The sequence below is a fragment of the Anas acuta genome, chromosome 8, assembly GCF_963932015.1.
Source record: "Anas acuta chromosome 8, bAnaAcu1.1, whole genome shotgun sequence".
Classification (NCBI taxonomy): domain Eukaryota; kingdom Metazoa; phylum Chordata; class Aves; order Anseriformes; family Anatidae; genus Anas; species Anas acuta.
In genome coordinates, this window is record NC_088986.1 from 31,864,502 (window position 1) to 31,879,686 (window position 15,185).

The 15,185-nt window shown below is 36.4% G+C and overlaps 1 protein-coding gene across 13 annotated transcripts in view; it reads left to right on the plus strand.

The window, feature by feature from the left end:
- The window catches only part of HFM1 (helicase for meiosis 1), a 56,663-nt gene that overhangs the window by 13,328 nt on the left and 28,150 nt on the right, over window positions 1-15,185 (plus strand). For 2 of the 13 annotated variants that reach the window (XM_068690969.1, XM_068690971.1), the window contains exons 1-4: window positions 8,304-9,500; window positions 10,377-10,424; window positions 13,019-13,089; window positions 14,256-14,388. The exons of 2 other annotated variants lie outside the window; for them this stretch is intronic. In XM_068690969.1, coding sequence (XP_068547070.1) covers window positions 9,260-9,500; window positions 10,377-10,424; window positions 13,019-13,089; window positions 14,256-14,388 — 493 coding nt within the window. In that variant the 5' untranslated portion in view covers window positions 8,304-9,259. Of the gene's footprint in view, window positions 1-8,113; window positions 8,256-8,300; window positions 9,501-10,376; window positions 10,425-10,460; window positions 11,114-13,018; window positions 13,090-14,255; window positions 14,389-15,185 lie in introns of those variants that run through there. 9 more of the 13 variants (XM_068690968.1, XM_068690975.1, XM_068690970.1 and 6 more) reach the window with 6 other exon arrangements.

Below are 15,185 nucleotides of genomic sequence, written 5' to 3' on the forward strand. Positions count from 1 at the left end.
GTTGGAACTGACAAGATGAAAATAGTAGTCACTTTCCAAAACAGGGGTCGCACATACAATTTTCAGGTTTATTTTTTCATTTATACAAAAGCTGATTCCACCTACACTGTATCAGTGGGACATTCTGTATGTTTTACTTTAAAGGGAAACAGAAATGACTTGCCTCCTAGCAAGTATACCACGAAGGAACAAATATCACCCCAGCCTTAATCATTTCATTTCCTCTGGGTAAAACTCATTTTATCAACTGAGCCTATGAATTAAATGTATAAAAATTAAAAAGTATCAGCTATGTGAACTGTAAAATCTGCATTCGATATCATCTCTTCTGTCTATGTGCAAAATTGCTAATCTCTCTAAATACTAAGTGACATAAAATAACGTGTTTGTACATGATGAGATTTGTTCAGGGTGGAGCTGTAAATGTGGAATGTGCTTCTTTTGTTAAATTGAAGTAAGATGCAAATACTATACATAATGGAACTGGTCCTTGGTGGCTAGTCTGACATGTTCAGTAGGAGGAGTTCATCTGTGAAAATACAAAATGTATGGATAAGAAACTGAAAAAGCGAAACAAAAGTAAAGAAGTACAAAAAAGAACATTTTCATCATGAAAAACAGGACGTTAAATATATTTTATTTAGCCACATACAAATGAGAGTTCAAGAACTACACTTCCTGGGGAAGCATATGTTAGGTGCACAGCACTAGCAGCAGCCTGCTTGCTGGGACCCAGGGGAGCAGCGCCTTGTATCAGTCTGGGAGATCCCCTCTGGCTGACATGCAGACCGGTACCGTCAGCTTCCAGGGAAAGCTGCATTTAGCTCTCGTAAGACCCAGTCTTGCAAACACTTAGGCACATGAGTAACTTCAACTTCCATGAGTTAAGTTATTCACATGTTTAGGTTTTTGCAAGGGTGCAACATCAGGGCCAAGTCTGTAAGTGCAATTCAACAAGACAAAATGGAAGAAATTCACCTCTGCTTTTTCCTCATCTAGGCAATCTAGTTTGTGCTTTTTATTTCCTGTCTGTGACTAAAAAAGAGGTGATAACTGCAAATATACATATATTTTTAATTGTGATTCTTACAATACTTTCTTTAATAAATGAATCATCGTCACAATCTCAAGCATACAGTAAAAATAATAGAGTTTAAGGGTTGCCTGTGATTTTAAGACCTCCTAATACTTCAGAGTGATTTCAGTTATGGGGTAGGGCATATTTTAGAGACCAGTGCTTTGTTGTCACATCTCTGAAATTGTGTATAAAGCCGAACAAAGGAAACTAAGAGATGACAATGACAATTGTCATCCTACTTGTATCTTGACGCTTTTCTGCATTTAATTTGTTCACAGCTGATTTGCTCAATTTGTAAGTTCTGGAGAAAACTGAAGCTTCTAATAGATTTGTATCTAGTAAGTATGAAAATTATTCTGCTATCATATGGATCACTGACCAGTGTCTGGTGTTCTTGATTTTCTAGTTGTGTTTCTCCAGAACACAGAGTTTTATGCCTTAGTATGTGATCTCTATGATCTGGAAAGACTCAAAACATATGGAAGATCAGATGTTAGGCTTGGGGGAAATCAAAAATTAAATTGTCTCAGAGCTGTTGAGAGACTGCTTTGCTATATATTTTATGTGATTTGTGTGTGTGTGTTGAGGGAGATGTCACCTAAGGAAGGGAATTGAAGAAAAAATAGCTTTAAAAAATGAACTGTTTATTTTATCACTTTAAACTTTAAAGTCTGGTCAGCTAAAAGCAGATGTTGTGAACTAAGATGGAAATTTGCCTCAGGACAGAATTGAAGAAGGCATTCTCTAATTGTAAGAAGTAAAAATGCTTTCTGGTTTCAGAATTTATAGGCATAAAATGAGTTGTCCTCAAAATTTCCTTCATCTTTATTTAAATTAGTGAATAATATTATATTTAAAATTTAATCTCAGACAGTGGGTTCATTAGCAATCCTGATTGTATTTTAAGCTGTTTATCTTAAAATCTTTTTTTTTTTTTTTTAAAGTTATTATTATTATTATTCTGTGCTGGCCAAGATCCTGTCATGTTGGAAGTAGGAATGAAATGCTTCTTACGCTTGGCTCTCTGCCCAGTAATTAGATAGGGAGGTGGATTAAAGCATCTAAACACGTGGTGTAAATTTTGGCATACTGTAATATGACACGGTTTTGATATGAATCAAATAATAGGTAATAACTAATAATAAAGGAAAAACTCATATACATAGAATTATAAAAAGGAATATAACCTTTCCTGCATGTATTTAGTTCACCTGGGCTTACGTAGTATTAGAGAATATACTTATGCTATGTAAACATACAGTGTCTAAGAATTTGAAATGGCAAGTTAAAAATTAATATTTTCAAGAAAAAAAAAGTTGATTAAGTAGAAATTATTTATGTTAAAATCAATATTTGAGAAAATCTTATGTCTCCTTTTCATCTATTTATGTATGAGGAAATACATATCTACAGTAGCTGCCTCTATAGTATTTGTTGAATGTCATGAAGCTTTGAACCAGCTTAAAATTTAGTCTTTCTGAGACAGTTCTGCAATTTATTTTAAATTTACTAGTTCAAAAGCTACGTTCTAATGGCAAGTCCAGAATTGTAAGTTGCAATATTTCTGTGAAAAAATAATAGCAACCTACTTCTGCATTTTCTAAAACTTTACATGATACTGTTTCAACTCATGTAAGTTGTTTGAGGCACTTTTGTTGTTCTAGTGCAGCAGCAAGTATGTATATGAATGGGTTTTGGAAATCCACTAGAAAATATTTCAAGGATCAATATTTTCGGTTTATTTATTCATTTCTGTAGCCTGTAGGAATCCTTTTGATAATGCAGTCATATGGTGCAGAAATCATGCGCCTATTTTAATTTATACCAGGGTAAGAGTAAGGACTTCTTGATGAGAGAATAATTCCAGATAAATCTGTCTTTGGACAAGACATAAATCTGGCACCAGCAGCGTGCAACATTCTTTTTTTTTTTTTTGCCGTTTCAAGGAGAATTTAGCCTCATCCTGTGCCATTGGTTACACGTGGGTACCGCATGAGGTACCGGTCGGGCCGCACCTCAGAACGCGGCCGATCCTCTCTGAGCGGGCCCAGGGCCTGCCATTTCGTACCAGCGGGAAACTGCAGCCCCCGCCGAGGCTGAGAGGAGCTGTCCGCTGCCGGCCCGTGTGGGGCTGCAGCAGGACCTAGACTTCCCCGCGGCGGTGCTGGGACACGGCCGGGCGGGTACTGCCGCTGCCCGCCCTGCTGGAGGCCCGGGGGGGACACGGGGGGCGATGTCTCCGCGAGCTGGAGCGAGCACCCGCCGCGGCCAGACTTCGGCCGCTCAGCTGCCGCCATTTTGTGCGGGGTGGCGGGCTGCGCTCTGACAGGTTCTCGCTCCTGGGGAGAGGGAGCGTGGCTGGGGGCTTGGGAGCGCTGTGAGGGGGGGTTGACCTCTGCCGCTCCGGGGCGCCTGGTCCACGTCTGGGAGAGAGCGGTTTCAATTTGTTTGGGTCGGTGTCCCTGGAAGTGGAGACCTTCACTTGGCGCCGCCTAGAGAGTAGGCTGAGGTGAACGCTGTGGTCTGAGGAGAGGGCTGGGTTTTAGGAGCGAAACTTAAAATAAGGAAACCCCACGCGCCCATAGTAAGCTGTTTCTTAAAGTTGATGCACAAGAGGTCTTTCCTTACAGGGGCTGACAAACATCTATTTGTTAATTAATATTTGCTGCTGTTCCTGCAAACACCTACACATCTCATTATGCTGTCTTGAATATGCATTTTCCTTGTGCTATCAGACAGTGTATATAAAAAATTGTATGAAAAAAATGTTCTTGGAGACCTTTTATTATTTATTTATTTATTTATTTATTTATTTATTTATTTATTTATTTATTTTAAGGTAGAAAAGCCAGAGACTTTTCACAGTTTCATGGTTCAGGATTCTGAGGGGAGTGTCCTAATTGACAGCCTGTGGACAAATACAAAACTGCATAAAAGAGTGTTAAACCAGAATTTTTCAGTCTCTTGGGATGACCATGGCATGTTGTATCATTTTCATTTAAGCCATAAAACAATTGGAATTAAGGAAGTCAGTCAAAGAATAAAGTATTTGTACAGAGTAGGGGCCTGCAGGGCCCGTGAGTTGAAATATCATGAATAACAAAGACTGCTTGAGGGTGGAAAGCATAAAGATAAAATATGTAAATGGTGTTGTGTAACCATAGTTTGTAGATTCTCTACTTGAGGTATGAAAACCATTTCATGCTGGTGTATAGTGCTTACTGTTCCTTAGAGCTGGTGGAACGGTTGTTAATTCTTCAGTGGCCCTTTACACAGATGATTACTGCCTGAGTAGCTGCAACTTGATGGGACTGAGGGATGCTTTCTGCTGCCAGTACTGATACCCCAAACAGACAACTCCTGCTTTAGATTACAGGCATTTAAAGTGTGCCATAGAATGGTGGCGGAATTAACCAGCTTTGTTAGATTAGAGTTTTTTCTAATACTGGTCCTTCTGGAGTCAGCTTTGCTGGTAGAGTTGGGAAAAATGGCGAAGTCTGGTGTTGGGGAATGGCAAAGATTTGCAGCAGTGTTACAGACTTGCTCTGACAGGGACTGTAAAGGGTGCATTGACTTTTTGTTTGTTTGTTTGAAATTCTAGAATCCATCTTCCTCACTGTAGTCACAGTTCTGATTATATGCTCTTCATTATATTCTGCTCATTTTGTGAAATGTTTTCTGTTTTAAATTTGAAACATTTCTATGGAATTTTTGAAGTTTTACAGCTCTGTGGAAGAAAAATGTTTTTTAAATTTTGATTCGCAAGTGACAGTATACAGTAATTAAGCAAACCTGAATTCTATTGCAATGCACTCTAAAAGATTTTTTTTTTTTCATGTTACTGATGAAATGCTGAAGCAAAAAAAATGTGTTGTCTTTATCTCTGTAGGTAAGGAATATGGGTTTGCTGTAGGTTTATCTATCCCTGGATTTTTCATTTATTGGGATTTTTGAAATGTTGAATTTGATTTAGTATTTTACTATTTATTTCATTGAACCTAAGATTTTGACTCTCAGATCCTTTCTGTGGCATTCTTTTAGTAAGAATTTTGATTTTTGAATCCATCCTTAAGCAAAATTAAGAGCTATGGAACTCCTCAATGCAACCACATAAAGCAAACACACCTAATGCCTAGAGTTGGTGCTAAATTAATAATACTTTTATTAATGTGTATGTTTAAAACCAGTAATCTCTGGTCCTGATGTTTCAGAATCCTCCATTAACATTAGGGAGTTGGGCCCATAGTCCAATTGTCCAGGTAAGCAATTTGCATAAATGATTAAAAAACAGTCTGATCTGCTTGTAAATTCAAATTATTATTATTATTTTTAGATAATAGAACCATTTATTTATTTTGTAAAAATGACAGCATCCAATCCAAATTAGATCCAAGATATACAAATATTAGATTCAGATATACAAATGGTGTATTTTCCATCAAAATGGAAACAATTTGAGAAAAGAAAATATAGTCTGAAGATGTTTAAACAAATTTCAACATTATTCTTAGACATGAAGTAATTTAACACCATCTCTATCAGAATCTTCAGTATTACACATTTTTTTCCCTCCTGACATATCATGGTAATATATAGGTTTTTTACAGTGCTGTCCTGAAGGATTTTTTTGTCATAGTTAATAGGATCCGTATTTTATCATGAGAGAGATTCTCTTTATGAAGCAACATTAAGGGTACAGTCAAGAGCCCTAAAAGCAAAAATAAATCTGGAAAAGAAATACTGGCACTTGTATCGCTGATGAGCTTTATGTTTGTTATACAGGTCCAATTCTAGGCATTTAATTTTCACAGTTTTTGTGCTGTCTTTTACAGACTAAAAGACTTGATATTTGATCTAAAAATGTTTAACTCTTCTGACACGGTCTTTTCATTGGATAATTTATTTTATGAAAAACCAGATGCAAAAAAAAGGTAAATCTTTACTGTTAAATATATATAATTGTTTCCCAAGTGCTTTCAGACTGTGAATCATTTTACAACTTTTTTGTTGTTGTTTCCTTTTCCCTTTTCTATCTCTTAATAGACATTTGGGGCTAGAAGTTTCCTCGTTCTCAACCCATATTTTGAAATATATATATACATTTTTAAGTATATTGAGGTTTGAATAATGCAGGTATATCTTCTGGCTATAAGAAATATGGATTAGCAGAAGTTTTGCATCTTAAATTTACTGTGATTAAAAGATTAAAAATCACACTAATTAACCAGCTTTTTTGTTGTTCTTTTATTATTATTATTATTTTTAATTATTATTTTATTATTATTATTATTTAAGCAGGAGAAACAGTAGGTTGTTTATGACTAGTAATTTTAAGCTAGATGTGGAGAGCCTTAAAGAATGATCATACCTTGCATTTTTATATTAGAGAGAGAGATCTAGAAAAAGAAGAGTCAAACCTTTGGTATATTGCACCTGCTCCAGTTATTGGTGAAATTCCAGCAGCAGAAGAGTTACAGAGGGAACTGAAAAAAAATGAGTTGCAGAGGAAGCTGGAAAAAAACACAGCCAGCAATCATATGGGTAAAATATATGACGTTCTTTCTGCATGACTTGACAAATAATTAGCTTGATAGATAATTCCTCCTCTTTATTTTAGTGCTGTGAAATATGAAGTATATATATGAATATAGACAAATAATATATTTTAGTTCAGAGTGATCGTTTTGTTCATAGAAAAGGTTTGGAATATTAGCTGTCCTTTTTGCGCATTTTAAGGCTACAAGGTCACTGTGCAGAAGTGGGCAGCATATGCAGTATGGACAAAATTTTGGCTACTCCACTGTGTGCTATGATGATTGATGGAAAGATGAGAAGCGACTGCAAGAACATAGTGCAGCATGTGCTCCTGATGACCTGTTTCCCATCAAGACATAGACAGTCTATATGGATCTAACTTCTTTCTCCTCCCCTCTAAATTGCTGTTCAGGAGGCAACATTTGGAGGTTGTCATTCATTGCTTCTAAGTGCAGTATGCCATCCATCTAAATATTCATAATAACCTTAAGGATTTTTTTTTTAAAGCATGTCATTGCTTTATCACTGTCAACTAGATTTCTGCATTTCTTAGCTGCTGTGCTGATTTACAATATTCTCTGTTTAGGTATTATAGTATTAAAATAGAGTTGTTTTTTTTTTCTTACTATATGCAAGAGCAAATCCCATCAAGAACTACTTATTCAAGTAAACTTTTTGGTGTTTGTGGAAAGCACCAAACAGGCCACTGTAATTTTAAGTTTCTAGACATATAACACTGAAATTAACAGAGGATGGTGATGAACTGTATTTTTCTTAATGAATTTTATATGTACTCTGAACCGTAAGAATATGGTTAAAAGATTAGCAAATTTAAGTGAAGGCTGTTTAATACAGCTGCTTCCAATTGCTCGTTTCTGCTGTTGCCTCTTGCTTGTATGGCTAGTCAGATCAGGATACTGATCCTAGTCAGAACTAATCCTACAAATCACAATCAGTAGCTAAGATGCCTATGAAACTGACTGTCACTGACTTCATTAGGAATTGTGACTGTTGTCTAGAAGTAATTTTAATCTACTGTGTAGTTCTGAGGAATAGCTTTGCTCCATTACTTTGTATAATTAACAGAGAAAGCAGTCCTATTTTTATAACTTTCTAATTGACAAGATATGTATTGCACTTGTCAGCACTGGTCCACTGGTCATAAAATATAAAGTTCTTGCAATAAGATAGGAGAATAAGTTCGGGTAATATATGTGAACTTGGCTACAACAAATCTATGTGGAAGATGTTTAATGAAATGAGTATGTATATGAATGTGAGTGAATATTAATAGAAATAATAATTTATTGTCTATCATAGGAGGGATAAAGCACCAGAAGTTTATACAACAATGCAAGAGTAACACTGAGGATGTAAATGATAAATCTCCAGCATCTGTTCATTTTGGCATAGTCTCTGAAAAAGAAATGCTCCAACTAAGTGTAGGAGAAAGAGATAAAATAAATTTTCAGCATGAAAGTCTAGAAATGGTTTCATTGTTTCTCTCTCCTGACCAAGATAAGTATAAAAGAGGAACGGGGATTTGTCAGCAACCTGATGCAAATTTTTCACAGAGTAAAATCTTAATTAATATTCCAGAAAATGGTGATGATGAGAGTGCCCATTCCACATTAAGAAAAAGGTATGCATCTAGTCAATTCTGATAAATCATCAACTGTCGGAATTGTATTATTGTTTTAGGTGTATTTGTCAAATGCAGAGGTTTTGATCCTTCAGTACTTTAACAGGGCTCCAGACACTAAGTCTTTTCACCGTAAAGAAAAAAGATGTTTGCTTTTGACAATATTGTAGTACTTTAATAAATGTCTCCTGAGTTCAACCTCTTTTACGAGAAAGGTAAGGATGAGGTTTTTTTATATATAGAAATTTTTAACAAATCAATAAATAATACAGGTTCTTCAAAATACCATTTGGAGTTCTTTATGTACTTGGTAAAAAGTGAGAAGACTGAGATCACGTGCTTTTCAGAGCAGAGGTCAGCCAACCAGGAATACCTTGGGCAGTTCTCAGTGTGATTTCAGTGCTGCCTAAAAGATGAGGTTTTACAGATTAACTTCTCTTCTATGCACAGCTCTTCTCGGTCTTCAGAACTTGTACTTCTCTATTGTTTTTAATTATGCAGTGACTGACAGTTAGTTAATCTTCTATTGGGATTCAGAGCCCATCTGGACAGGGAGTTCTTTTTTCTTCTTTTTTCTTCTTTTTTCTTCTTTTTTCTTCTTCTTTTTTCTTCTTTTTTCTTCTTTTTTCTTCTTTTTTCTTCTTTTTTCTTCTTTTTTCTTCTTTTTTCTTCTTTTTTCTTCTTTTTTCTTCTTTTTTCTTCTTCTTTTTTCTTCTTTTTTCTTCTTTTTTTTTCTTCTTCTTTCTTCTTCTTTCTTCTTCTTTCTTCTTTTTTCTTTAATGAAAGTAAAGTTAAAATGTGTATTGAAAGGAGTCTTCTTTGGGTAGAAGAGTGTCAGACAGATCAACTAAAATTATTTCCAAACTTTTCTTATGATTGTATCTTACTGGTTGTGTTTCTTATATAAATATGTATATTTTTCAAATATTAGAGAAACTATGTAGCATACAACAAAGTAATAAAGATCCTGCATCTTTTGCAGCTTATTTAAACTGTCTGATTGTATGTATAAAAATACAAAATTTAAAGATAGTTCAGTGGATATGAAACAAGTTGATACTTACCTTAATACAAGTGAAAACATGACAGAAGCGAGAAAAGATGTGTGGAGAATAAATCATCATACTCCAATAACTACAGACTCAGATTTTACCCTACATAGCGTAAATGATGGGAACATTGCATCTAAAATAGGATTTCAAATAAAATCACTTCCTAGTGCTTCAAGGATTCTGGATAAGACAGGTAATTATTATTGCTCTGTTCAAAAAACAAACAAACAAACAAACAAAAAAAACCACTCCACTGATCAAGGTAAAGAGTGAAGAACCTTTTTCTGCCAGCTCAAATTAAGGTAATTGATTAAATATAGATAAATGATATTACAGTTTTAAGGAACTTAAATGTGTTGTTGCTTAATATGTGCTGTGTAAACAATTTATGAAGAAGAGTTACATTTTCCAAAGCACTAAGTCTTGGACCTTTTTGAAAGTGTCACTCCAAGTCTGTTCCTGAACAATTTGAAAAGGAGCAGGCTGGTCCCTCGATACAGTGGATAGTCTCATCTACATTAAAAATTGATTGTTTATTAGTCATGTTGCTCACACTTGTATCTTTCTAGATTAAATAGGAAAAATGGAGGAAAGTGGTGAGAATTTTGATTAAGTGATAGAATATTTTTTTAGAAATTCAGGCAGAAAAGTGTCTAGGGCCTGGCAAACAAAACGAATGTGAGCCAGCAGCTGCCCCAGCAGTAATGAAAGCCGAGAGTGTCCTGGTCTATTCAGCTCTGGTAAAGCTGCACCTCACGAGCTGTGTTCAGTTTGCATAACTTTTACTACACTTTTCAGATGTCTAGGTACTGTATTAAGAGGCATTTTGGGCCTCTGGTACAAGCAAGACATTCTGAAACTGGAGTGAGTTCAACAAAGGGCCACCAACATGGTCCTTCCAAATAACAAACCTATGTCCTTCCTGTCCTGTCAGCTCCTTTATCAACTCTGCTTTGCTGCAGCCTTGTAGCTCCTCACAGAATGCACAGCTTAGAGTTCGGAAGATATTTTTCATGGATATTGGTTGAGAACAGTGAAATCTATTTTTATAAACTTTACTTTCTTTTAGGAACAACAGGAAGAAATTTGGAAATGTTGAGGGCTGTTACAGAAATACGTATCCTTTTATTTGCTGTATCTGATTTATTGAATTTATTACCATGACTCTTACATTTACAAAATTATAGTGGTTAGTTTGTAGCCATAAGAACTCATGCATTATACTGTAATAGTTTTGAATTGTAACGTAATGCTGGGAGTTGAATGGGAATTTATGCCTGGGACCTCCAAAGCTAGAATGAAAATAGAATAACTTATAAATAGATCATTCATCACCAAGCAAACTTATTCTTATTTCAAACATGTACATTTTATCCTCAAAATTACTTATTTTTAAAATGTAAAATTTAAAATTTTTAGTTTGGTAAGAATTGACATAATTTCCAGAACAAGTAAGAACTCAGTTGTTCTGATGTTGCCAATTGCAGATAAAGCTCCTCTTTTTGAAAATGGGTCATTTATTTAGAGGGATAATTTTAGAGAAGCCTTTTTAAAAAATCCTTGCTCACCTTTACTTTTTTTCTGGTTTTATTTCATTATTTTCTTGTATTACTCTTTTTGGTTTTTTTTGAGTCATTTAAAATGAATAGAACAACTTTTTAAGGCCTCAGCTGTTCATTGTTTTTGTGACTGTTGGTGTTACATCCGACTGTGTTTGCATCCATAGACTGATTGGATGGTTGCGATTAGTCTGCTTGTGTGGCTTCAGTGCAAGTCCAGACAAGGATCATCTCATTTGTTTGGATCGTAAGGAAACAATGCTCTCTTTACTCTTACTTGTATTTTAGATAAAAATGCTTTTGTCTGGAAAGTATGGAAAATACACAATATTTGCAGTTGAAAATACCTTTAATAGCACTATCAGCATTAAGAGATTGTAGGTGAATTTCTTTACTACTGTTATAACTGGGTAAACAATATTACGCTGTTGAATGTGTTATATTACAAATATAATGTGGCAATTGGCACTTCAGTTATGTTAACAGCAGTGCTCTGCTTGCTCCTTCAAATGCTTTCACATGTCATAATTGTATGCTGTTCCATGCAACTTATTCCAGGGAGAAGGTTCTCAATTCATGGTATAGTCCTGAGACCTCTCAAATAGGGAGTGGTTTGTTTTGTTTTTTCCATGAAGTGGAACATTTGGCACACCAAGAATCAAATGAAGATATTAAATCATTTAATAAGTTACTTTCTGGTATTTTTTTGACAAGCTTGTATCAATTAAAGTCTGTAGCATGTTTTTTAAATTGGCATTTAAACTGCAAGATAGAGATGCATTTCACAGTTCTAAAAGAAATTTTATAATGCTCATGGAGCAGATTATCTTGAGAGTCATCACGCGGCACTTACAGGGCAAGCAGGCGATCAGGCCCAGTCAGCATGGGTTTATGAAAGGCAGATCCTGCTTGACGAACCTGATCTCCTTCTATGACAAAGTGACGCGCTTGGTGGATGAGGGAAAGGCTGTGGATGTGGTCTACCTTGACTTCAGCAAGGCTTTTGACACCATCTCCCACAGCATTCTCCTCAAGAAACTGGCTGCTCATGGCTTGGACAGGCGCACGCTTCGTTGGTTAAAAACTGTCTGGATAGCCGGGCCCAAAGAGTTGTGGTGAATGGAGTCAAATCCAGTTGGAGGCCGGTCACTAGTGGCGTCCCCCAGGGCTCGGTGCTGGGGCCGGTCCTCTTTAATATCTTCATCGATGATCTGGATGAGGGCATTGAGTGCACCCTCAGTAAGTTTGCAGATGACACCAAGCTAGGTGCGTGTGTCGATCTGCTCGAGGGCAGGAAGGCTCTGCAGGAGGATCTGGATAGGCTGCACCGATGGGCTGAGGTCAACTGTATGAAGTTCAACAATGCCAAGTGCCGGGTCCTGCACCTGGGGTGCAATAACCCCAAGCAGAGCTACAGGCTGGGAGATGAGTGGTTGGAGAGCTGCCAGGCAGAGAAGGACCTGGGAGTGATGGTTGATAGTCGCCTGAATATGAGCCAGCAGTGTGCTCAGGTGGCCAAGAAGGCCAACGGCATCCTGGCTTGTATCAGAAACAGTGTGACCAGCAGGGTTAGGGAGGTGATCGTCCCCCTGTACTCAGCTCTGGTGAGGCCGCACCTCGAGTACTGTGTTCAGTTTTGGGCCCCTCACTACAAGAAGGACATCGAGGTGCTAGAGATTGTCCAGAGAAGGGCGACGAAGCTGGTGAGGGGTCTGGAGAACAAGTCCTAGGAGGAGCGGCTGAGGGATCTGGGCTTGTTCAGCCTGGAGAAGAGGAAGCTCAGGGGCGACCTTATTGCTCTCTACAGATACCTTAAAGGAGGCTGTAGCGAGGTGGGGTTGGTCTGTTCTGCCACGTACCTGGTAACAGGACGAGGGGGAACGGGCTAAGGTTGCGCCAGGGGTGTTTTTGGTTGGATATTAGGAAGAACTTCTTTACTGAGAGGGTTGTGAGGCATTGGAATGAGCTGCCCAGGGAAGTGGTGGAGTCACCATCCCTGGAGGTCTTTAAAAGACGTTTAGATGTAGAGCTTAGGGATATGGTTTAGTGGGGACTGTTAGTGTTAGGTCAGAGGTTGGACACCGTGATCTTGAGGTCTCTTCCAACCTAGACAATTATGTGATTCTGTTTTCACTTCCTTAATGCTCTCAAGCGACCCAATTTAGAAGTATCTTTAAGGAGTTTCCATATTTTAACTATGCACAGTCTAAAGCTTTGGATGATGTAAGTATGAAATGTTTGCTGCAGCTGCAAGTAGTACTTTGTAGATAAATATATTGTGCAAATGCAAATGAAACTTTAGAACTTAAAAGGGGTTAGAAAAGTACAATGTATTTCAAGTCTCTTCCTGGAATAGATAAGCAGAATTGAGCATAGCAGAGAGACGAGAAGAACTTCTTAAAATGTGTTTCTCAAATGCATTTGTGTGAAGTTGTCAATGACAAGTATACTTACACATACAGATTGCCAGTATCCTAAATTATTTTCAAAGGAAAATTAAGCAGATCTTTAGAGAAGGGTGTTCTTTTGGAAAAGTGGTGTTTGTCCATCCTTTCTGTTTATCAACTATACTTTTTCTTTAAAACCCCAAACTGATTTTGAAATTAACCAATTTGAGGAAGATTGTGTTACGGGTTTTGCATAGAGAGGGGAAATCAGAGTTTCATCAGTGAGGATTATACATCATATTGGCCTGTAAAATAATCTTGCATTACTTTTTTTTTTTTTTTTAGTAACTATAACAACAGTAAATTTTGCTTACAGCAGTGGTTTTCTGTTATTCTATGAACAGAGTTGTCAGGGCAATCATTTTGGGGAAAAAATTGAGTGACTTATGTCTTAGTACTTCTAAATATAAACTTGTTTGCAAAGTACAAGGAAGGACAAGGTTTGCCTATCACTTACATATTAGAGATGAAGTTGGAAAGAAAAGTCATCATATTAAAAAGATAATGGTCATGCCTTTTTTATTGGTTGAGCTGGAAAGATTCAGCTTGTTAAAATTTCTCTGTTTGATACACAGTAAATGTTACAAATGATTATTTAACAAAAATCAGCAAAGATTTCATATTCATGTATCATTGATTTTTGTGTGTGTGTGTGAGCGTTGAAGAAATGGAACTGTACAGAAAGAACAGTGGTAATTCCTGCAAACAATTGTTTGGCAGTACTGTTAGTGTCACTCCTTTACGTTTCCATGACAGTTGCATAGCAAAAGACATTCTTTCTCTTGTTGTAATTTAAAGTCCACATCTAATACAAAATTAATTAAAGAACTACCAGCTATCAGTGTATTTTGTGTCTTTTTTACCTAGAAAATGTTTTTACAATGTATGGATAGGTACAATGAATAGCTGCGTTGTATTTACTTCTATGCCATTCCTTCCTAGCTTCTTTACACAGATAGAAATTTTGTGATTTGTGCTCCAACTGGCTCTGGAAAAACTGTGATGTTTGAACTAGCTATTACCAGATTACTTATGGAAGCCCCAATGCCTTGGTTAAATATTAAAATTGTTTACAGTAAGTATTATGCAGCTTTAATCATTTTGATGACAACAGTAGAAAATGTCATTCTGTAAGCACGGAGATCTGGATTGATTGTTTAAATAATACTGAAACTACTTAAGTAACAGCACTGTATAATTGTAGTGGCCACCACTGCCTAGACAAATAAAAATATTGTAAAGAGTTTATCCTCTGAGAAAGCAACATATACCTGAAAAAAAGAGAAACAAAGGAAACTAAACCAAATTCTTGTCAGAGCCTGAGCTGAAGCAATATCTTTTGTGTACGTGTCATTTGCTCTGATAAAAGAATCACTTTTTTCAACATTTGTTTATCTGGCAAGGTTTCATGCTGTTGCTTTCTGTCTACTAGTTCAAAGGCAACAGAGCCATGGTCTTCATGAGTTTTAATTGATCTGTATATAAACTAATGAAAATACTTAAAGATAGTCACATCTGTAGACCATTACTCTTTTTCTTCCTGGAGAGCTACATTCGTATCATGTAAAGCAGATGAGATGGATGGTTTTGTCCCAATGTTAGTTAATTCATACAGTGATATATTTGTTAGTCTTGCTATTAATGTTTAATCTTTATTTTACAAATGTTTCAGCTTTGTTTGTAGTCTTTTTTTAATTTCAGTGAGTTAAAATCCTTACAATAATGCTAGTGTTGACACAGAGTTTACTGTGTATTGTAAAGAGATTTTTTTATAAACAGACACATACTGTAGTTTTTCTGAGCATAGCAAGGTGAAGCACTTCAGTGTGCTCTAAGACTTTTAATTGTATTGGTAGAAGTGATGCTAATCAG